Source organism: Salvia hispanica, chromosome 4, assembly GCF_023119035.1.
Source record: "Salvia hispanica cultivar TCC Black 2014 chromosome 4, UniMelb_Shisp_WGS_1.0, whole genome shotgun sequence".
Taxonomy (NCBI): Eukaryota; Viridiplantae; Streptophyta; class Magnoliopsida; order Lamiales; family Lamiaceae; genus Salvia; species Salvia hispanica.
Genome location: NC_062968.1, coordinates 26,521,229 through 26,543,848, shown reverse-complemented (window position 1 = coordinate 26,543,848; position 22,620 = coordinate 26,521,229). Strand labels below are relative to the sequence as shown.

General features: G+C 32.6%; 3 protein-coding genes across 4 annotated transcripts; 2 read left to right on the top strand and 1 right to left on the bottom strand.

The window, feature by feature from the left end:
• Positions 1 to 9,777: 9,777 nt before the first annotated feature.
• On the top strand, positions 9,778 to 12,301 carry LOC125217924. 2 transcript variants are annotated; one of them, XR_007175839.1, is made up of 3 exons: positions 9,778 to 9,900; positions 10,974 to 11,029; positions 11,544 to 11,996. XR_007175839.1 is itself a non-coding variant. In XM_048119499.1 (3 exons), exons 1-3 carry the CDS (start codon positions 11,156 to 11,158, stop codon positions 12,256 to 12,258), a joined length of 324 nt encoding a protein of 107 aa, XP_047975456.1. In that variant the 5' UTR covers positions 11,074 to 11,155; the 3' UTR covers positions 12,259 to 12,301. The 2 variants fall into 2 exon arrangements, 1 of the variants encoding a protein (XP_047975456.1); XM_048119499.1 differs by lacking the exons at positions 9,778 to 9,900; positions 10,974 to 11,029 and adding exons at positions 11,074 to 11,170; positions 12,124 to 12,301 and having other exon boundaries at positions 11,544 to 11,717.
• Positions 12,302 to 18,313: 6,012 nt separating this feature from the next.
• Positions 18,314 to 19,860, top strand: LOC125224022 (testin-2-like). The gene is made up of 5 exons (XM_048127361.1): positions 18,314 to 18,376; positions 18,467 to 18,791; positions 18,871 to 18,999; positions 19,096 to 19,366; positions 19,482 to 19,860. The coding sequence occupies exons 2-5, from the start codon at positions 18,495 to 18,497 to the stop codon at positions 19,484 to 19,486; spliced, it is 702 nt and encodes a 233-aa protein (XP_047983318.1). The 5' UTR covers positions 18,314 to 18,376; positions 18,467 to 18,494; the 3' UTR covers positions 19,487 to 19,860.
• Positions 19,861 to 21,083: 1,223 nt separating this feature from the next.
• On the bottom strand, positions 21,084 to 22,246 carry LOC125218250. The gene is made up of 3 exons (XM_048119887.1): positions 21,836 to 22,246; positions 21,601 to 21,750; positions 21,084 to 21,519 (listed from the first exon to the last, which is right to left on the bottom strand). The coding sequence occupies exons 1-3, from the start codon at positions 22,196 to 22,198 to the stop codon at positions 21,313 to 21,315; spliced, it is 720 nt and encodes a 239-aa protein (XP_047975844.1). The 5' UTR covers positions 22,199 to 22,246; the 3' UTR covers positions 21,084 to 21,312.
• Between the last annotated feature and the right edge of the window lie 374 nt (positions 22,247 to 22,620).

The window sequence follows — 22,620 nt, the reverse complement described above, 5'->3', positions numbered from 1 at the left end:
GTAGTGTAATGTTTTTAACAAGATTTGTTGAAAAAGTCTACTAAATGTATACCTAAATGTTTCGATGTCCTCGAGCAGTTCCTCATCATCACTTGGGATATATATAATCTCTAATATAGAAATCTTCGTCTTCAAATATCATCCTTCTTTGGTAGGGATAGAGTATTTCATATCTATCTTCGAATTCTGTTACCTCCCTCGTTTTCTTTGAAAATGCCATGGCGGAATCGATTTTTGGTATATCCTCAATCTCTCTTTTTTTCGTTTACCACAAGCACTGGAAATTGCGATTTCATAATCTTATTTTTGTTTCAGTATTTCCTTAATTAGGTTATTTCCAATCATTTACATCAAATTTAAATCCATTTTTGGATATATGTTACCACCAAAAGTAATTTTACTCCATTACACCAAGCTCAAACCCAAAAGAATATTCTATATATCCAAAAGATAATTGAAGCTAGGGAAATGAGAATGAATGCCTTTACACTAAAATTTGATTCACCAAATACTACATGCTACCATATTTATAGACAAAAAAAGTATTACGAGATTCTTCCAAAATCCTTTCACTTTCTATACTGGATACAATAAAAAAAAAACTTTTTAAATTTTCCAATATTATAACCTATAAAAACGTGATTAACATTGGGTCAAATCAATTTCGTAACCGGCCAATTCCGGTTACGAACCGAATCTGATTTATACTAGTTTTCATTTTATTTTATTAAAAAAAAAATCAACATCTAAAAATATAGCAATTAATACCTAAAAATTCAAATAATATGACAAAAATACAAATCAGCAAGATAATATTATTTATCATCCAATATTTCAATACCTAAAAATAATAATTCAATAAATACCTAAAAAATATAACCCTAAAAAATAAAATCAACACAGCACAACAAAATACTAACTAGTATACGACCAATATTCCAATAAGAAAATAATATCCAAAAGACAAAAACCAACATTCCAACAATATTTAAACAAAATCCAAACGACCGAATCAAACCAACGACAACATCAAAAATTCCGAATCAATGATACCAAGTAAAAAAACAAAACAAAACAAGTAGCAATGTTAACAATAACCAAATCAAACTAACAATAATATCCAAACCAAACAAAAGGGATTAAACAATATCTCAAAGTTCCGATTTCGGGTCCCGAGAATCGGAGAACCGGTTAGGCCTAGCTGATTGTGATAAACATAATTAATCTTAAGTATCGTAGAAGGGTAATTATGTAATATATGAAACTAATTAATTTTTTTTTTTCATATATGAAACTAATTAGTAATTAACTTTGTTAATATATAAAACGGTTTATGGTTTAGAATTAAGGTAATTATAATCATTTTATTATTGGCTATATATTTCGTATGGAAACCCCAATTTCCTAAATTAGTTTGACTAGTTTTTGGAAATAATAACGCAAAGCCCATATAGAATCCTCACGGCCCAATCAATTAATTTATGAAATAATAAAAGGAAAAACAAAGCAAAAAATAAGAGTGAATTCTGAAATCATGGAAACCCCTAATTTTCCGATGGAATTGGATCCTGATTCCGGTGCCTGTGGTAAACGGAAAAGAGGAGAGATCGAGGATATACCGGAAATCGATTCCGGTGGCAAAATTGTTTACCGTGGCGGCGAGATTTCCAAAATCGATTACGGCGGCGGCGAGATTGCGGAAATCGATTACGGTGGCGGCGAGATTGCGGAAATCGATTCCGGTGGCGGCGAGGTTATGAAAATCGATTCCGGTGGTGGATCGGAAAAGAAAACGCGGCAGGTAGAGGAATTCGACGATAGATATGGAATACTTGAACCCTACAAAAAAAAAGATGGTATTCGAAGGCGAAGATTACGTTTATGTGGAGGAGCGGCCGTTGACCTGTCCCGAGCTCGTGTTGCGATTTCAGCTCAATCTCAGCTGGAAATGCAACACTTCTGCCACACTCACACACCAAAACAGCAATTTATAAGACAAAATGTAGAAATCGAAATGGTATTGAATTGATAATCAACGGATAAAGGAATGATGATACAATAGGAATTTATGACGATAAACAAGATAGAAATAACCAAGGTAAATGCGTCGGATCCACGATCCTCAGCGCACACAAGACGCATTTTTCATGAATGAGAATATGCTGCTCATTTCTCTCCTTTTATATCCAGCTCTCACAAGCCCCTCTTTCTCCCTCATGGTTGTTAGATAGTTAGATCTCCAGATGTCCTCCCTTATTAGCTGACGTGGCGCTCAACCCCAGCCCCCTCCTCTTCATCAATTTGTGATCGTAACAAGCTCGTGTTGAGGAGGATGACTACGACAGCGACTCCAGCAATGATGAGGTGGTGAAGTATATGGATCCAACTCCTTACGACCACAATGCTTCTCCGATACATCTCTCAAGTCCGCAATAGCTCTGTAAGTAAATCGGATTATATAATTGATTGATTGATAATGGTAATTTACGTAGGGTTTTGATGTGGATATTAGTCTTCCTTTAAGGCTGATAATGGGGGGCAGCCCCTTGTGGCCTCATCAGACGATATTGACTTTGTGAATGAGGCAGCCAAGCTTGCCATTGATGGAATCAATCTTGAAATGGTATGCTACTATGCCTGCTAATGATGATGATCAGGTGTAGTTTATTTATGATTGAAACATGTTTTTGAGCTTGTGGAAGTTACCAAGGCTGTGATACAATCTGCTATTTTTGACTCTCGCTGTAAAAAAAGTTGTCCAAGCAGCACAAGTGGAAACTATCCGAGCAGTTGTGCATCACCCCATATGTGAACCCATGGAACTCCATCAGTGGATGTTTTTTAAACCAGACCCTGCATATCTTTGCTACTAATATTAATTAGATCATGTTGAACAAGTTTTTAGGTTGCTCTCATCATTAGCAGGAGGCTTGTGAGTTTTGAGTTTTTTTACTTTGGTATTTATGCACTAACATTACATATGTTATCCATCCATGCACTATAATACTTAGGTATCTTATGTTTGAACAACTCTTTTAGAATCTGATTCAACTTATTATGCTGTCTCTTCTACCAATTCAAGAATATTTGAATTCCCTTTTACAAGTTATATAATGCTGCATTGTTCTAGTAATATATGTAATACTATGTGGTAGTGAATGGATGAGTAGTACTACTCCCCTGTTTGAGTTTATAGTACTATTACACTCATTTACTTTTTTCAAAATACCGTGAGAGTAATGTAGATTTAGTGAAGTCTGGAGTCTACTTGTAAAAGTCTACTAAATGTATACTTAAATTGTTACCCAATTACAAATATATACCTAAATCATATAATATCATTATTAATCAATCAACCAATTACTCAAAACTCCAAATTAAACACGAATAGGACTGAATCTAGTTTACTTACAAAGCTATTGCGGACTTGTTTCGATGTCTAATCGAAATCTTCGTCTTCAAATATCGACATCCTTCTTAGGTAGGGATAGAGTATACCATATCTTTCTTTGAATTCCGTTACCTCCCTCGTTTTTTTAATCTGCCATGGCGGAATCAATTTTCGGTATATCCTCAATCTCTATTCTTTTTCGCTTACCACACGCACTGGAAATTAGGGTAATCATGCAATTTCAGTCATATTTTTGTTTCGGTATTTCCTTAATCCCTCTTTTCAGATTGTCCGAAAATTCGAACTATAAAATTCCCAAATCCAAAAATTAAATGCCAAATCCGGTTTATGGTTTAGAATTATTGTAATTATAATCTTTTAACAAGATGATTTAAAAAGTCTATTAACAAGATGAGTTACCCAATTACTAATAGGAGAGTTATCGATTGCTAACTCAACTTTTAATTGCTAACTTTTGGTCAATTAACATTAATATTCCTAATTAACATTTTCTGTGCAGTGTATTGAAACTCAATTACTCATGGATGAAATGGTTTGTAGTGTGGAAGCTAGAATTACAAAATTATTTTTAATTTAGCGGAACTTTGGAAATATGAAATTTATGAGTATGGGGACTATGGATTGGAAAAGGATGAATAAGAAAGGTAAATTATACACAGTTAAATACTAGTAGTACTTTTTAAAAACCATTTGAATTATAGATTAATAGTTGCAAGAAGAAGGATTCCTCTTTATTAATACACAATATCATTTTTTTACTTTTTATATAGCATTATATGCTGTTCAAATCTACATAAGCAATAAAATCGGCTATTCCAAATTTCCGTATTAAAGAACGTGGAAAAAATAATAAAGGGAAAATGAAGGGACAAAAATGTAAATTAAGAAAATATTATCGACTATAAGTCTGTGTTGTGTTCGGTGAACTCCTCAACTTATTTTTGGTTTTGCAATAATTTTTAGAGTAAACTAAAAAAATAGTCCCTGTACTATGCATTTATCTAATCAATGAATTATGGACTTTAAAAATATCCCCAGACAACTCTGGACTAAGCGTTTATCTTAAAAATATCCCTAGACAATTTGGTCTTTTTACATTTTAAATCTGATATTATTTCAGTGATGTACTAAATCTGATATTATTTCAAAATTATCATTCTTCTTCCCTTTTGACATCCTTCACTTTGTTTCTTTATTTCAATATTAAATTAAATTTTATAAAATTAAATTTTAAATTTCTATTTTTAAATATCAATAATTTTTTTAATTATTAAAATTACTATTAAATAACAAATTAATAGTTTTAATCAAAATTTGATAGTGTCTAATATTTAATCAATAAGGTACAACGACGCTTTAGTTTTAATCAATATTTAATACTCCCTCCGTCCACAAACAATAGATCTATTGTTGTTCGACACGGGTTTTAATGTATAATTGGTAAAGTAAGAGAGATGAGAAGAAAAAGTAGGTAAAGTAAGAGAGATAAGGAGAAAAAGTGAGTAAAGTATGAGAGATGGAAGAAAAAGTGGGAAAAATATGAGAGATAAACTTTCCATTTTTAGAAAGTCATCTATTTTTTATGGACGTCCCAAAATGACAAAGTGATCTATTTTTTGTGGACGGAGGGGAGTAGTTTTAATCATAAATAAATCATATAACACGATTTATTTGGAAATAAATATGCATCTAATGTAAGACTAATATAGTTTTCGTTTATTAATTTGAAAACAATCAAAATTAACTAGAAAATTTCAACAAAAATTCTCTTATATCAAATTTTTAGTCAACTTCATAATATTTTTAGTCAAATTCTCATATACATTAGATGCATATTTTAGACACTATCAAATATTGATTAAAACTATTAATTTGTTATTTGATAGTAATTTTAATAATTAAAAAAATTTATTGATATTTAAAAATCAAAATTTAAAATTTAATTTTATAAAATCAAATCTAATATTGAAATAAAGAAACAAAGTGAAGGATAGCAAAAGGGAAGAAGAATGATAATTTTGAAATAATATCAGATTTAGTACATCACTGAAATAATATCGAATTTAAAATGTAAAAAGACCAAATTGTCCAAACCCCCTAAAAGGGTATTTTCATCACGAAACAGTGAAAAATGATCATTTTCGAGATAAACGCTTAGTCCAGGGTTGTCTGAGAATATTTTTAAAGTCCAGGGTTCATTGACGAGATAAACGCATAGTCCATTGACTATTTTTGTAGCTCACTCTAATTTTTAAAAAACAAAAAACATTCAAAATAAATTTTTTTGTTCCACCTGTAAACTGCTGATCAAATCTATACAATACTCCCTCCGTTTCACTATAGTTGAGTCATTTTTTCATTTCGGAAAGTTTCTTCATAGTTAAGTCATTTCCATATATGATAACGTTTTTCTCTTTCTTACTTTACCTTCTCTTACTTTATTCTCTCTACTTTATTTACTTTATACTTTATTCTCTCTACCTTTTCCTCTCTCTTATTTTTTTATCTATTTATTTAACACACCAACATCTCTTTCTTAGACTTCGTGTCCCCAAAAGTTCCGCCTCAACTATAGTGAAACGGAGGGAGTAGATAAAAGGAGAGTTTTTGAGAAATTTACAGGATTGCCATTTAATTTAAAAATTTATATTAAACAATATATAAAAGGGGAGTTTTGGAGAAATTTACAAGATTGCCATTTAATTTTAAAAATTATAATAAATTAAATATATATAATTTAAAGACCATTAAACGTGTAATTAAGTAGAGTGAGTGAGAGATTTTACTATATCATGTATGATTAAGTGGAGTGAGTAGGAGGTTTTACTACGTCATTTAAATTTGCGCCTATTTGTGTTAATTCATCATCATGAGTAGTAGTAGTAGTAGTTTGAATCAAGGAGAGTACAAAACCTCAAACAATTGTTGTGGAATAATGGAAACTTTCCTTTTAAAGTATTGTTTTCGAAGAACGAATTTAACCTTCTTTTTCTGTTCCAGCTCTAACAATATCATCTCTCTACCCATTCCTTTATTTCATGGTAATCACTTAACTCCTTTCCATCATCTCTTTATTTTGGGATAATGTACGTTGGGGTGATCACGTTTATTTTACTATGTCATGTGTGATTAAGTGGAGTGAGTGGGAGGTTTTACTATGTCATTTAAATTTGATTAGAATTACAAATAAAAATAATTTTTTGTCCTTTCATTGAATGCATGTGGTGTGAATTGTTCGATTGTGTACTTTCATTGGTCTAATCTAATGCTTTGCTCTATAGATGATCGTTTTAATACATATTGATTATTGGTTTTGTGCATTGAAAATTGATTTTGTTCCTTATTTTATTGTAGTTCTAGGTGAGGCGGACGACTTTAAAGATGACAAACGAGTTATTTTACCTATGGGTTCTGTTTAGTGTGACGAATTGTGAAGAATTAATGGTTTTATTTTATAATGATGAGATTTTAAAGTTAATGTAGTGTATAAAAAAGTTTTAAAAATGATGAGTAATTATTCATTGTGTTTAATTCTTTATTGTGATAGATTTTTATCTTCCTACTCCTTAATTTAATGTTTAAACATTATATTATGCGATTTGTTTCAAATTTATTATACTTCAATGTTGATTTGTATAAAATTTTGATTCTCATATAACTAAAATTGTTACTCATATTTTTCATTATTAATATTGATTATAATTTATTTAATTAATTTAAAAGTAAAAATTAATATTTTAAAAATATATTAATCTGTGCATAGCACAGGCGTGATACTAGTGTAATTAATTTTTGAGTTAATATTTAGATACTTAATTAATATTTTTATCACAAAGGGAGTGTTATATTGTTAACTCATAACTTAATTGCTAACTACAATTAAATAATAGCCATTAGATATTCAAATTAAGGGCTTAGATCATTAATCCCTAAATGTCAATACGATCAACGAAAAACGTCAATAAGGTCATAGGATTAATTCCAAAAAATATCAATAGGGGTATTAATGTCAATTAACTACATGTTTAGTTATAACTAACTTTTAAAAGAAATCCCAAAACTTTAAATTCATATAACATATATCAAATTAAAGATAATTTCATAAGGATTCCAACGATATCCTACATGCAATTGTTCCGACGTCAAAATTTTTTTAAAAAAATTCAAAATTTTTTAATTTTTTCGTACAAGCAGAAATGTCAACATACTATATAAAATATGTCAATATAAGCAATGAGTTAACATTCTTAAAGCATTGTGTTGACATTCTCAAAGCATTGTGTTGATATTTTCGAAACACTATATTGACATTTTCATCCAAAACCCTAATTTGGAGTTTTTTTTATCTTTTTTTTTATTTTAATAATAAAAACGAAAATTACATGTGGCAAATTGTAGACCTTTTCAATGCTTATTTGCTACCGTAACACAATAATCGAGTTTGATACTTTTTTATATTTATATATTTTTGTTATATCCATTATGAAGACATCAGTTCTTTGGCTTAACCAAATTCAACACCAAACCCACCTCAAACAGTTTCGTTTAGGTAAATCTGTTAATGGAACCGATCAACCATTTCCCAATATAGCCTAACGTAAATTAAATACCTATAAATACCAAAATTATCATAAGAGGAATGAAGGGTTTAGGGAACTAGTAGTAGTACTACTTATGTTGAATATTAATTATGTCATCGCTTCTACCTTATTAGGAATCTTGTTTGTTTCTGGACATGTGTTTAATTAAACGTCAAGTTTTGAAACGGTTTTCAAAAGATATATGAGTTCTTTTTTCTTTCTTTTTCCAGCACATTTATGTTGGGAAAATCTCAATACAATTTAATGATTATGGGATTGAAGTTTTAAAAATTGTGAAATTTTGACATGATTTTTTAGAGATATATGAGTATTCTTGTTTATTTTTCAGCATTTTATGTTGGAAAAAGTCCAATACAGTGTAACGATTTTGATTGATATTAAAACATGTAATAACAAACCATATGTTGTACTAGTAGTAGATCAATGATTTTAGCTCAAAATGCGGGGAAGCTAAGCCTTTTTTTTATTTTTAGGAATAAAGGAGAAATTTATCACCTAAGTTTTAGCTTCACAACTTCTTTGGAGTATTAAAGCACCAAAGGAGTCAAAGAATTGTGATTTTGAAGCCCATTTTGAGGCAGAGCCCATGTCTTCCCATTGTGTGTTTTTCATGCTCAATTTGTTCTTCAATTTCTCAAAGAATTATTACTCACTCCAATCCGTCTCTGAAACTTATCAATGGAGGGTTAAACCAGACCCGACCGAGGCTTGATTCTTCTATCTTTGCTCAAGAACTCTGCTCTTGTCATAGTTTTCTTAGAGTTATATAGTGTCTTCACCTTATCGGCAGCCAGTGGCGGACTTACATGGAGGCATGGTGTTCATTGGAACCCCCAACAATTTGAGTTTTCACTATATATAATATGTTTATATTTAATTCATCATAATAGTGTCTAGTGCAGTTGGTTTCTGAGTTAGGCAAATATCCCTGCGACTCTAGGTTCCGACTCCTAGCGGGTCACAAGTACTTCCTCTTCATTTCTGTATATTTTAATTTGTGGATTTTCAATTATAATTTTACAAATACTTCCTCTTCATTTCTGTATGTTTTTAATTTGTGGAATTTCAATTATAATTTTAAATTTTTCCATACAGAAATGTTTTTAATTTATGGATTTTCAATTATAATTTTACAAATACTTCCTCTTCATTTTTGTATGTTTTTAATTTGTGGATTTTCAATTATAATTTTAAATTTTCCCATACCAGAAGCAGTTTTTTCTAATTGGCATGCGTTCACATTTATGCATTATTTGTACTTTTTAAATTTTCTCATACTAGTAAGTTTGTACAATTTTTGTTTATTTTCTTTCACATTACTAATTTTAGAGTATAACTTTTGTTATTTTCTCATTTATGTAGATTTTATAATCTAAGAATAAAAAATTAATAATTATTTAGCCCCACAAAAAAATACTACTTTTAGTAAATTATTTTAATTTTGATTAGAAAAATTATTTTTTAATTATTTCGATGATGACAATGTTGTTGTATGTATTTTTAATTTAGATTGCTTATATAATCTCAAATTATTTATTCATCATTATCAACATTTCTCTCAACTTTATATTGTTCATGTCGGGATTTTTTTCTTTCGACGTTGATACTAAAATTAACCGTAGTTTGGACCCCCCAATATAAAATTCTTGCGTCCGCCACTATCGGCAGCTAATATGAGATAATGTGTAACCTGTTTTATGGCGTTCATTTGAAATTCCCTTGATAAACGAGAATTTTCAGATAACTGAGGTCTTTATAAATTGTTTTAGATCCAAGAAGTGTTCTACTACAGCAAGAAACCCAAGGTTTAAGACCATGATGCATGAGAGCGCAAAGGATATTCTTCTTTGTGATCTTGATATGGATGACGAGCTAAATGAATTTCGGGTATTTTTTATTTTTCTTCTTATCTAAAACTTGATGATAAAGTTTCTACTTCGCATTTCTTTAACTCTATCTAATTTCTTTTACTTGGGTGAGACAAGTTGGTTGAAGGGGTGAAGGTTTGTTTTTCTTCACACTCATTTTATAGAGAAAGGACGAATTGAAACCACATGGACTCTTTTGAGAAAGTTATGTGCTAAAACTTGGGGATAGTGATTGTCAGGCGTGTCTCTATTCATTGAGCATATTTCTTTGAATTAACAGAACGTCTCTCTATATAATTACTGATGTGCTTGTTTAGTCTTGTTTTGATGCTTGGGTGCTGCTCATGCCATTTATCTGAGATACGTTACGCTTAATCGTTGCGTTGCTGGAATAAGAATATTTGAACCATAAATCAAACAAATATACCTATCTACTGAAAACGGAAAAGGAAGAATCACAAAAGAACAAGTTGAAGAGTATTATTTCTTGAAGATAATTTTTTTCTGGCTCATAATTGCGTTTATTTGCCTATTGTTTTAATCACTAGTCCAAAAAACTGACTATTAGTGTTACAAGCTCTGACCTCCTGGTGGCTGGTGGGACATATTGTATATGTTATGCTGTTAAATTTTGTAAAACCAATCCAGTACTGTTCCTTTTTTTATAAAGAGGAAAACTAATGATGATGCCTCCTAAATGACAAGTAAGTTGGAAATTTATGATAACTTCTACACCGTGTTTATATTATGGAGTTTTAGGGCATTGCTATTGGAGTTGGAGCTTTTGCATTCATTAGAGCTTTCAATTGCATTACATTCAGTAGTAGTACGTACATTTACAACTGAGGACTCACTTGATCATTTCTTAAGAACATAATCATGAGCTTAAAATAGCAAGCTAGCTAGACACCAACATAAAATTTGTTTTGTTTTTAGCTTTCAACATCATTGTTTTATTAGGTTGATATTATTAAATGTTTTATTCTCTTGCTTTTTCTTGACTAATTTAAAGATGGTCAAATTCATCCAATAGACTATCAAACATTCGATACTGCTATCTTTATGCCTGTTTCTTCCTTTGTGCTTTTATAGGACGGAGTTCTTCGGGAAAATGATCTTGAAGATCTATTTTTAACTGCACCATAAAGGTAAACATAATCTATAAATTTTACTTTTTGTTATTGTTGTTATTTTTCTCCCCCTTCTCTTCAGATATCAAATATATTGAACCTCAAACTGCATGGTTTCTTGATGCGTTTTCTGCAATAAATCTAATGAACCATAGAATGGTAAAGATCCATTTGCTCTGGTTGTGTGTGTACGTTTTGGTCTTCTGGAGTGAGTAGTGCATGCATAAAATTGATTTTCACATGGGTGGTGATAGATGGAACAACATATTTTTGCCAGCAATTGGATCTTGGTCCTCATACCTTTTGCACTTTTTAGCATCATGAATTTTAGCAACTTTCCTTTTGTCTTTCTGGTATTCCTTGGTTTTTGTTATGTAATTTTAGTCCTTAAATGAAGCTCCTTATAAGGATGCAGTTGATAGAATTTAACGAATCTGAGCCTTAACGAATTTGCATGTATGAGCTAGATTATAGTTTTAGATCTCTCTATGTTTTCTTGTGATTGACACGAAATGCATTCTCTTTATATGAGGTGGTGATGGGATCGTGGGGTCAAATTCATTCAACTGGGGTTACTCGCGCCTGCAATTTTGGCTCGGGTGGAGGGTTTGGACAAGGCCAGAAAGACAAGTTTAGAGGTCGAATTTTCCAACCCCAAAGGAGATGCCTGGAAAAGTTAGTGATTGGCCAGGAGAGAGCTAAAAAGGTCCATGGCTTCTCAACTTGGAAGTATGTTCCATTTAGATATTTTACATTACAATACTTCTCTTCTGTGAAGACTAGGTGGCTTTCAGGTTTTTGGATCAAATGTTTATGAATTTTGTCCAGTATGTTACTGATTTTTGTTATGTTGGCATATGAATATCTGATGTTATGCTATACCTTGCAAGCTAGGCCTGTTGCGAATGCAGATGGTAACAGACCTGCTGGCCAAACTTTGGACTGACAGAATGTTTCCCATAAAGAAAAATTAAATCTTTTGATGTTGTTATGAAGAGGATTTCCCCTTTACAAGCCAACAACTCTTCCAATTACAACACGATCCAACTGTTTGATTGTAAATCATGTTTTGTTGTGTCTTTATGCTTACAAAAGTACATCTCATTTTTCAGGCAGGATATGTTAGGGAAGATGCCGAGTCCATTTTATACAAACTGCTTATGGCAAGCGTGCCACAGCATAATGTTGCCAGAATGTGTTTATATCTAAACATTAGCAGTGATTTGTCCGGGGAAGGTGGGGACTAAGTACTTTTACTTCTTATGGAGTCATGTGAATATGTTTACTATGTTGCTAACATGCGTCATTAGAACATAGGCGCATAAATCTCATGTTATTTGATATAATGTGCTATGGATGAATCTGAGCCTTGACCAATTTGCATGTATGAGCTAGATTAACTGTGCAATCTAGTATGAAGGCGCTAAATCCAGTATGCTTAGGATGTCCTAATGAATATTATTAGGCAACCCCAGAAGAGGCCCGGAAACTTAATCTTCCACCAGAGTGTATAAATAAAACTCCATCGGGTGATACATTTGTGCTATCATGTTACAGAAGGTAGTTTATGCATCCCCAAAATCTCCTTATTTATGATCAGTTCGGTAATGTGCAAATTCTTCTTTACCTCTTCCTCACTTAACTTCAGGGAATCCTACCAGAAATTCTTGAAGAACTTTTGACTGCTAGTAAATCAATTTTTTGGGTTGCATAATTCATTGTTATTTCCCGTCTAATTGTTACAAGCCACATCAACTGCCATCAAAATGTTTAAGTTCGTGTGCAAAACCAAAATACAGTGAGTAATTGATAGAGGACTTTGCTGCACTAATGGAGTACATTCCCTGCCCTGCACTGCACTCACTGTGTATCCTTAGTTATTTGGCATGTTTATATCTAGCTAGTTATTACTAGTTTTTATTATCATAAGGAGTCTTTGTTGGAGTAAGAGTCTGGTATTTATCTGTTAGAGTTGAATCAAGTTATATAAGAGTCTTTAGTAGTTTCTTATAAATAGAATGCAGGGAATTTTGGGGACGTCTGCTACTGAGTAACTACAAATGAGAATAATGAGTGAATTGTGTATGAAATATTCGACAGCAAGTTAAGAGACATAATTATTCTTCTTGTCTCTCTAGTTTGATCATTGTTTAGCCTAATTGCCAATATTCATACTATTCTGCAATTGTTGTAATTACAAATACTGCTTTCTTAAATTTTGCATTTACAATATACCCATTTTTTATGTTGCTTTGCCAAAGCATGTCCAATGTACAACCAAATTTTGGTGTTGCAATTGCTGTTTTGAAAGATGAGTTGAAGAGGTGTGTCATCTCTGGCAATCTCTGTATATTTAAAAATGTTCTCCTACTCTGAATGCAATAGCACATCATAGCCTAAAATGATTTACGATGTCTTGATATAAAGTCAAATGGATACCAAATTCTTCTCAACAGACTGTATGATTTGTTTTTTAGGAAGCTGATGATCCTCTAGTTCGAGATGTAGTAATTTAGTACTATATGCTACTATCCAGATAAGTGCTAATTCTATGTATGTTTACTGGAGTCAACTACCTTGTTTGGAGAAATCCTCCAGTTTAACCAGCTATGGTAATAAATCCTGAACAACTACTTTGTTCTTTAAAATATTACAGCTGCATTTCATGATATATCAAAGACACATGCCACCTAAATGGTACTATTTGCTTCATTGCAATACGACTGGTACACACTAAGTGCAGGGAAGCCTTGCTACTTGAAAATATTAAGTAGGAAAGATACATAACTGTAATATTGCTAGATAGTGAGGTGCATTGTTTATGCTGGAAAATTGGATATAGTTTATTAAACATGAAGTTGCCAAATTACTTCTAACCTTGGAAATCAAATATTGTGATTTTTTTTCATCAATAATTGAATTGTTCCAATTTTTAAGCTAATAAATGTTATGTTCAATTATTAATCGATTCAGTTGTTAAGGCATTATTTTTAATTTTGTGAGCAACATTTTTAGGGAGAGATGTTGGAGGAAACCTATTGTCACAAAATCGAAATAAACAAAAAAGAAAAAGAAAACAGTAGTAGTAATTAACAATCACACGCATCAAGTATTTTATGCTTGAAGAGTCACTAAATATACGATATCGTGGTTGAAATCGATACAAGTTTTAAAAAACATAAAAATTGGTGAAATATATTACTGAAATTAGGTAAATATTAGTGTTTGATTTGAAAGCCGCCATTATATTAGAAATACACGTATACTAGTTATGGAAATAAAACAGGTAACGGTTAAGTATTTCTAATATATATTTTCAGTTGACTATTTCAATGCGGAGATAATAGTGCCTCGAGACTAGGAAACGAATAATGAAAAAAAATTGCTCTCTCTCCAACCACGCCTCTCTGTCTCTCACTCAATTCCCAGATTCAGAGCATTTGGTTGCTCGTTCGAACCCAATCATACAAAAACAGAGAGCTCCTTACACTTGTATCCATACGAATTGAGGTAATTCATCTATCCATACCAACTGAATTGAATTCCTTTGGTTCGTATCATCCATACGAATTGAATTGATCTGGTTCCCGATTGATATCTGCTCCATAGATGATAGGAGAAATTGGTGATATGGATTGGCGGTCGAGCGCCGGGGAGAGCTACGATGTGCTCCTTTGCCATGGATGCTATTCAACTGGATTGAATTGGACTAAAGTTGTTCTGTTTCGAGTAATATATACCCAACCTCTTTTTAATGTGGTAATGTTTCAGATTTCTTTGTTTTCTTGTTTGTCATTTCATGATTTGCCGTGCCTCTTTGAGTTGATTTTACGCATTACAAGTTATATATAATTATTTTACTAGAATTAACTTATATGTGTCCTAGACACACAGGTTAAGATATGAGTAATTAGGGTCCGTTCTCTCACGGAATTGAAATTGAATTGTCATGGAAGTTAAGGAATGAGTAATTAGGGTCCCTTCGATACACAATTGAAATTGAATTGGAATTACAAGTTAAACAATGAGTAATTAGGGCCCGTTCAGTACACGAAATTGACACTGAATTGGAATTAGAATTATACGGAATTGAATGGAAGTTAAGGAATGAGTAATAAGGGTCCGTTCGGTACACAGAATTGAAACTGAATTGGAATTACAAGTTAAACAATTCATGACACGAAATTGAAATTGAATTGGAATTAGAATTATATGGAATTGAATTTGAAATAATTGAATTATAATTCAATTCCAAATCATTTGCTTGGTAAATGACATACTAATAGATGTGAAATGTGTATAGTGTGTAGTGTATTTGTGTGTAGTATGTGAATGTGAATGTGTCCAATTTTATAACTATTTGGAATTCCAATTATCTACTTTTGATGTGGAATTTGAGGCAATTGGAATTGTAATTTGTAAGAATGAGTGCACATTCAGATCTTAGTTCTAGAAGAGTTAAAGAATGGAAGCAGAAATCAAGACTAGAAACTAGCCGTTAGGAGTTAGTTATTCTGTTATGAGAGAGCAGTTATTAGCTCTGATTCTTGTTTTCTTGTTTCAAGTTAGTTAGTGGCAGTTACCACTCTTATGCCAGCTTAAATAGCTCAGCCCTTGTATCTTGTAGAGTTAGAAATCAGTCAATAAAGAGAATACCCTTTCTCCAAGAAAATCTTCTCTACATTTTCATCAAGAAATCAGTGTGTGTGTTCTGTGTGTTTGTGTGTGCGATTGTTCATGCTGTGAGTGTGTGAGATAATTAAAGAGTGTTAGTCTTGCTGAGTTAACATAATTCAATTTTAAATCAAAATATTTGTGGCACCAAACATTAAATTTGGAATTGGAGCCGCTCCAATTCCAATTCTGCAGTCCCATTTACATGATACCGAATGCAGCCTTAGTGTAATAAACTTATCATTTTAAGTTTAATAAGGGAACACTTAATAACTCATACTAATAGAATAAAGTTAGTATTAGTACAAGGGAACACTTAATAATTCATTCAGTATTAAAAACTTAAAAGGTTAGTGCAATGCAAGTAAAAACCCTTCCCTCCTCCCTCCTAGCTTAACATAGAATACACTTGGAAAAAAAACCCTTCCCCCTCCTAGCTTACATAGAACCCACCAGCAAAACAAAAACCCTTCCCCCTCCTAGTTTCACACCCTTACATAGAACTTACCCCTAGAAAAAGTCCATTTCCCCACCTGATTCCACACCCTTAGAACCCATCCCTGCATCTTTTGCATCTTTCTCCTGGTTCCACACATGTAAATATTATAGGGTTAATATTTCATGTAGTTATCTAGCTAGCAAATCCTTCAAAAAGAAAAATCATCTTCAAAAAGTAAACCCTTGTTCAAGTTGTAGGAAGTTTGAAGAATCATGTCCACAAGCATTGGTTAGTAACTATTCCTTTTCTTTTATTTGTCTTATAATTCTTCATTTATGTGATTAGCTAGCTCTAACTAGTAATTATGATTATAAATCACTAATTATACACCCTAAATCGAGTTGGTGTCATCTGGTCTTGCTCAATCATGTTTTTTTTTGTTGAAATATAAATTGCCTACTAGTTGTTTGCTGAATTTCCTAAGTCAGCATTTTAGCACATTTTAAGAGATAGTTGATACATGTTTGAGTTAAATGGAGTCAACATTTTAGCACATTTTAGAAACACAAAGAAGTCAGTAGATTCATATAACTCTCTGTCCCAGTTACATCATTCTTTTTTTAGCACAGTTTACCTGAGATTTCCGCATCCATGTCTATGATACTTAACCATTGCACTAACTTCATTTTCATCCCAGTTCTCCCATACCTTTACACAACCATTACGGAAGAGCAAACTTACAAGCATTATCACTCACATTCTTTAACTAGATTAGTGACTCATTGTCCATAATCTGAATCATCAAGATATGTGTACACTCTTTCACAATCATGCTTAGCATATCCTAACACACTTGCTCATCTGAAATATGGTACTTTCAGCAACTTATTAGGGTACCAATTACAACAAAACCAGCTCCCAGAATAGTGTCAACACGATTCCCATGATGTTTTCTTATTAACATCACCACTTTTACATTAATTGATATCCTAGAGATGAAACTCCTATTTCTCTACCGTTTGCGCTTATAACTTATCTTTCCACATCTAAATTCTACTCCCCGGTTTAGAGTATAAGGCTAGCTAATTGCTCCACATATATCATGATTCCATTATTTTCTGCGAACTATTACTAAAAGGTTATCATCAAAATGGTTAAATCCACTTTTCAATTTCCATACATCTTTCCAATAGCTAAGTCCCTATCTTTCCCTCTCTCTTTCCTTTCCTAATCACACAAAAAAACAGAATGCATCGCATAACACATAAATTGATATCCTAGAAATGAAACTCCAATTTCTCTACCATTTGAGCTTATAACTTATCTTTCCACATCTAAATCCCAGCAAAATGCTCCACATTTAACTCGATTCCATTATTTCCAAAGCACAAAAGAAATTTTCTGACAATTATAACTAAAAGAAAAGATGCAATTTATCATCAAAATGGTCAAATCGACTCTCGGATTTCCATACATTGTTCCAATATCTAAGGCCTTATCTTCCCATCCCTCTTTCCTTTCCTAATCACATGGAATAAATAGAATGCATCACATATAATTTGATATCCTAGACATGACACTCCAATTTCTCTACCATTTGAGCTTATAACATCTTTCCGCATCAGATTCCAGCAAAATGCTCCACATATAACACGATCCCATTATTTCCAAAGCACAAGAAAAAATTTCTGTCAGTTATAACTAAAAGAAAAACTGCAATTTATCATCAATTTCAGACCTTGACTTTCCATATAACATTCCAGTAGCTAAAGCCCTATCTTCATCTCTCGTTTATTTCCTATTCATAGAGAATCAAGTAAATAGAATGCATCACATAACACTGCAATACTTCAGCTTGTGTGTGCGCGTGTGCGTGTGTGAGATGGAGATATAATTACTTTTGAGTAAAGATCGAGTGAAGAATGCCTCTGATTTCTATATCATAATTCTCTAACTTTTCATTTTGTTTGTTCATCTTTTTTATATTAATAATTAGATAGTCTTTGCCTATATCATAATTCTCTAACTTTTCTTTTTTTTGTTCTATTTTTTCAGAAATATCGGGAGGTGATGTATTAAGTGACCCTAATATAGAGAATATTCCATTCTTTAAAGAGGTACACATTTTTTGTAGTGTTATTTTTTTGTATGCCACAATCTTATTAATTAATTTTTATTAATTTAGGCAGAGAGTTGTTTGCTGATGACAAATCCCGCCTGCATTCTCCCAGTCCGAAATCAAGGAAACACAAGTAAAATTTAAAATTAGATTCTTTACTTATTAGCATTGCCTTAATGTTTATAAATTGTTAGTTTTTTTTTCGTTGTTAATTGTCATACATGTGTTATGCATTCGTCGTCACGGCAACGATGTATGGTGAAGAGGTCGCAAATAAGAAAGCCTCTTGTCTTGGAGCAGTTCAAGAGTTCATGGACTATATTCATCGTTTCAAGCGTCCAAGACTTGTTGCAGAATCAGGTTCATTTGATGTCCCTTTGAAAGGGTTTCCATGTAATTTTGTTAACTCATTTGGCTATGTCAAGAAACATGGCTTATCCCCTGAGGCACTTTATCCGTGGGTGGGTCACCCAAGTTCTTCAAGATATGAACCTCCTAATGGCGACTGGGATGGTATTGTGAAGGTGGGGGAATATGAAGTCAAAGATGTGAGTAATTTGTATTACATAACATTTTATAAACAAAAACTCTTTATATTGATATTTTAATCATTGGCTGATTGAATAGCATGAAAAGATTCGGATTAAAAACTTTGTAAGGCTGAAGACCCATGATGACGTTGAACGCATGCTGCATAAGCAACCAGTGGCTAGTTCTGTTTTATTTACACCGGAATTCATAAGGTGTTGTAGTGAGGTATGAATTACTTTTTTTTCTACATTTCAATTTTTAGTTTATTAATTGATAAAATATTTAAAAACATTATTAATTTATATTGATATTAATTGTTAGGATATTTTGAAACCGGTACCTGTATCGGTGTCGGATGCACCAGTTCATGACGTAACCGAGCCTTTGGCGGAAGTAGATGTGGCGCGTCATGCCATAACCCTTGTTGGTTATGGACAGGAGGGCGAAGACAAGTACTATATTTGTCAAAATACATACGGCCGCAGTTGGGGTTACAAGGGATACTGCAAAATCTCAAGAGATTTACTTGGCCGTATGTTCGTTCCAGAGGAAAATGAGAGTCCTAGTTCAACTTCAAGGAAGAAAAGAAAAGGTGACAACTTGGTTAAAGTTAACTTTTTTGCTATTTGTTTTTCATATATATTTGTCTTTTTTTATATTGGTCTAACTTTGTTTTTTTTTATTTGTGAATGAAACAACATTTGCAGATTAGCAAAACTTGTGAAGGTTGAAAGCACTTCTATGCTGATGTTTTTAGCTCATGTTGCAAAGAGAGTTGGTGAGATTGAAGCTGAAGCGTCTGATTAAAACTAATGTCCCTTATTTTGCTCGATTGTTATATTATGCACTATATATTCTCGAATTGTGTTAGGACAAATTTCGGGGGTTGCTTGCAAAATGCAAAGGGGAGACCTTGCTTCAAATTATCTTTTGTCTGCAAAACATGCAGCTTCGCTTAATATGCTATGTTATCAGCCTTTCTATATCTAACTGAAATCGTTAGTTGCATATTAGTTGTCTGCTTTATGTATTGTGATACTTCTTTATATATTGTGATACTTCTAAGAGTCCATTTGCTATGGAAGATTACCCAAAGTTGAGGGCTATGTAGGCTAATTTGAGCATTTGGGAGACAAGATATGCCATTTCAGTAGCCTGTGTTAGTATCTTGGCGCTCAAGTGCCATCCTAATATTGTCATTTTTGTAGACAGTGGGGAGGTGTGACACCATCTCTGGTTTGAAAACGCCACCACGATTAATTGGTGTATTTTAATTGGTTCCGATGTGTTAAATAGTCTACTATTTTGTTTGTTGATTTTTTCAATCTGCTCAAGTTCTATTTGAATTCATTTCTACTCACTTTGCTTCAATATCAATTGCTGGTTTCTATTGTTGGATAGTTTAGTGGCACTATTGTTGAATACTTGACTGATTGTCCAGTAGTGCCTATAGATGAGTATTAGTATCGAATTGCAGTATACTTAGCTTAGCATAAATAGTTGGAAATTAATGTAAACAATAATGAAGAACAACATCTGCAGCATTTTAGGTTAGGTCTGTGATTTTGGGAACTATGGTGCTAGTAGATAATATGTTCGTTGAGATGCTAGCTTGATGAATTAAGGTTGTTTACCTGCATTTTGCCACCCTCATATGAGTGTGGAAAGAGGTGTCATTAGTGATGGACAGAGTTCATTATTCTTCCAACTCATTTTGTGTGTTTGCTTGGTTAGTGGTCTGAGATAATTCTCCAAGCAGCAAATTGACTGTGTCTTGTGTGGGGATCTTATATTGAAATGATTTGCCGTGCCTTGGACCGGTATAATTTGTACTTCCATGCATGATAAACATAAACCTATTCCTCAAGAAATAATTGAGAATCCAGAATACTGTTGAGCTTGCCTTAACTGAGTAAGAAAAATCATTTTGGTTTAGTTATTGCAACTGTGCTATTCAGTGGAAGTGACTGCAAATGATACTCAGTTATAAAGAAATTTTATTCAATTGCTTCAGCTGTTATATTTCCTTATATGATTGATGAATGAAATCATCTGCAATGTGATGATCCCTTTTTATATCATGTTTTATTTCATTCATTGTTGATACGACGTGTGTTTTGAGAAATCTTGGAAGTGTTATATCCTCAAACTTTAGAACTGAATAAAAATCCAACCAACTAAATAATTTGTATTTATAGACCTAAAAAATTGATCCTAATAGAAAAAGGAATCAAAATTCTAAAAAAATGTTTTCCTTACTGAAAGTAAATTTGAAAAACACATCTAATATTCGAGTATATTTACATAGGTAATTAAACACACAGTGGCATAAATAGAACACTCACAAGCTTCCGATCCTGCTAAGGAGGAGGAGGATTGTTGATACATAACATATCAGTTGTTCAAGATATCTAATCCGATAAAAACATAGTACTAGTAGCCAAGCAACCTAAAACATGTTCTAGTACATCATAGTATCAATTTGTCTAATAGTAGCATAAGTAAACACATGGATGGATACCAAGATAGATAAAACAATCAAGCCTCGGCTGCATCTGGTTTGACGAGCATCCACTGATGGAGTTCCCAAGGTTGACATACGGGATGATAGACAATTGCTCGAATAGTTTCTGTTTTTGCTTCTTCAACTCTTTTCACAGCAAGAGTCAAAAACAGCAGATTGAATGGGGCGTACGTGATCACAGCCTTGGCTACTTCCACAAGCTCGAAACTAGTTTTGTTTTTCTGCAAATTAAAAACACAATTCACTACTCATCAATAAACTAGTAACAAATTTGATTACATATCAAGAGAATAATAGCATACCATGTCAAGATTGATTTCGCGAATGGCAATGTTGGCTGCATCGTTCACATAATCACGATAGCCCGGGCCGGCACGAGACAACCGAATTGGGATGAAATAAAAGATGCCTTGCCTCATCCAATAAGGGATATGCGCATCCACATCAAAACCCTAGATAATACTATTAATTACTTCAAAAATCCAAATTAAACAAGAATTGGATTGAATCTAGTTTAATTACATATGAAATACTTACAAAGCTATTGCGGACTTGAGAGATGTATTCGAGAACAGGCTTGCGGTCGTAAGGAGCTCTTTCCATACCCTCGAGCATCTCCTCATCGTCACTTGAGAAATAACCTCTCATATCAAAATCTTCGTCTTCGAACATCAACCTTCTTTGGTAGGGATAAATTATATCATATCTATCTTCGAATTCCCTTACCTCCCTCGTTTTCTTCTCCTCGCCCTCGCCCATGGAGGAATCATCGATTTTCGCAATTTCGCCACCCAAATCGATTTTCGGTACATCATCAATCTCTCCTCTTTTCCGTTTACAACAGGCACCGGAATCCGGATCCGATTCTGTTCCCCCAATCGGGAAATTAGGGTTTTCCATGTCAATTGCGATTTCAGAGTATTGTTTTTTCCTTTTATTAATATGCTACCGTATATAATTTGGTGATGGTGATGGTAATGGATTGGGCCGACAGCATGAGTATTCAAAATGGGCTTCCTTTTATTGCTAACATATAGTATTACCTCCTGATAGACACCTTACACTATTCATAGTTTAAACTTTAAAGTTAAAATTAATGCATTTAAATAATACGTTACACTTAAAATTTTAATTTAATTATACTAAAAAAATTAAGCTTAAATTTACAATTTAAAATGAAAAGTGCAAATAATATGGGATGGAGGGAGTATTAATTTGCAATTATCCGACCATGGTTAAATCAAAATGACGAAATCAACATTGTTTTGAACACGATGATGTCATTATATTTTAGTGCTACAATCGTAAAATACTATTTCCTC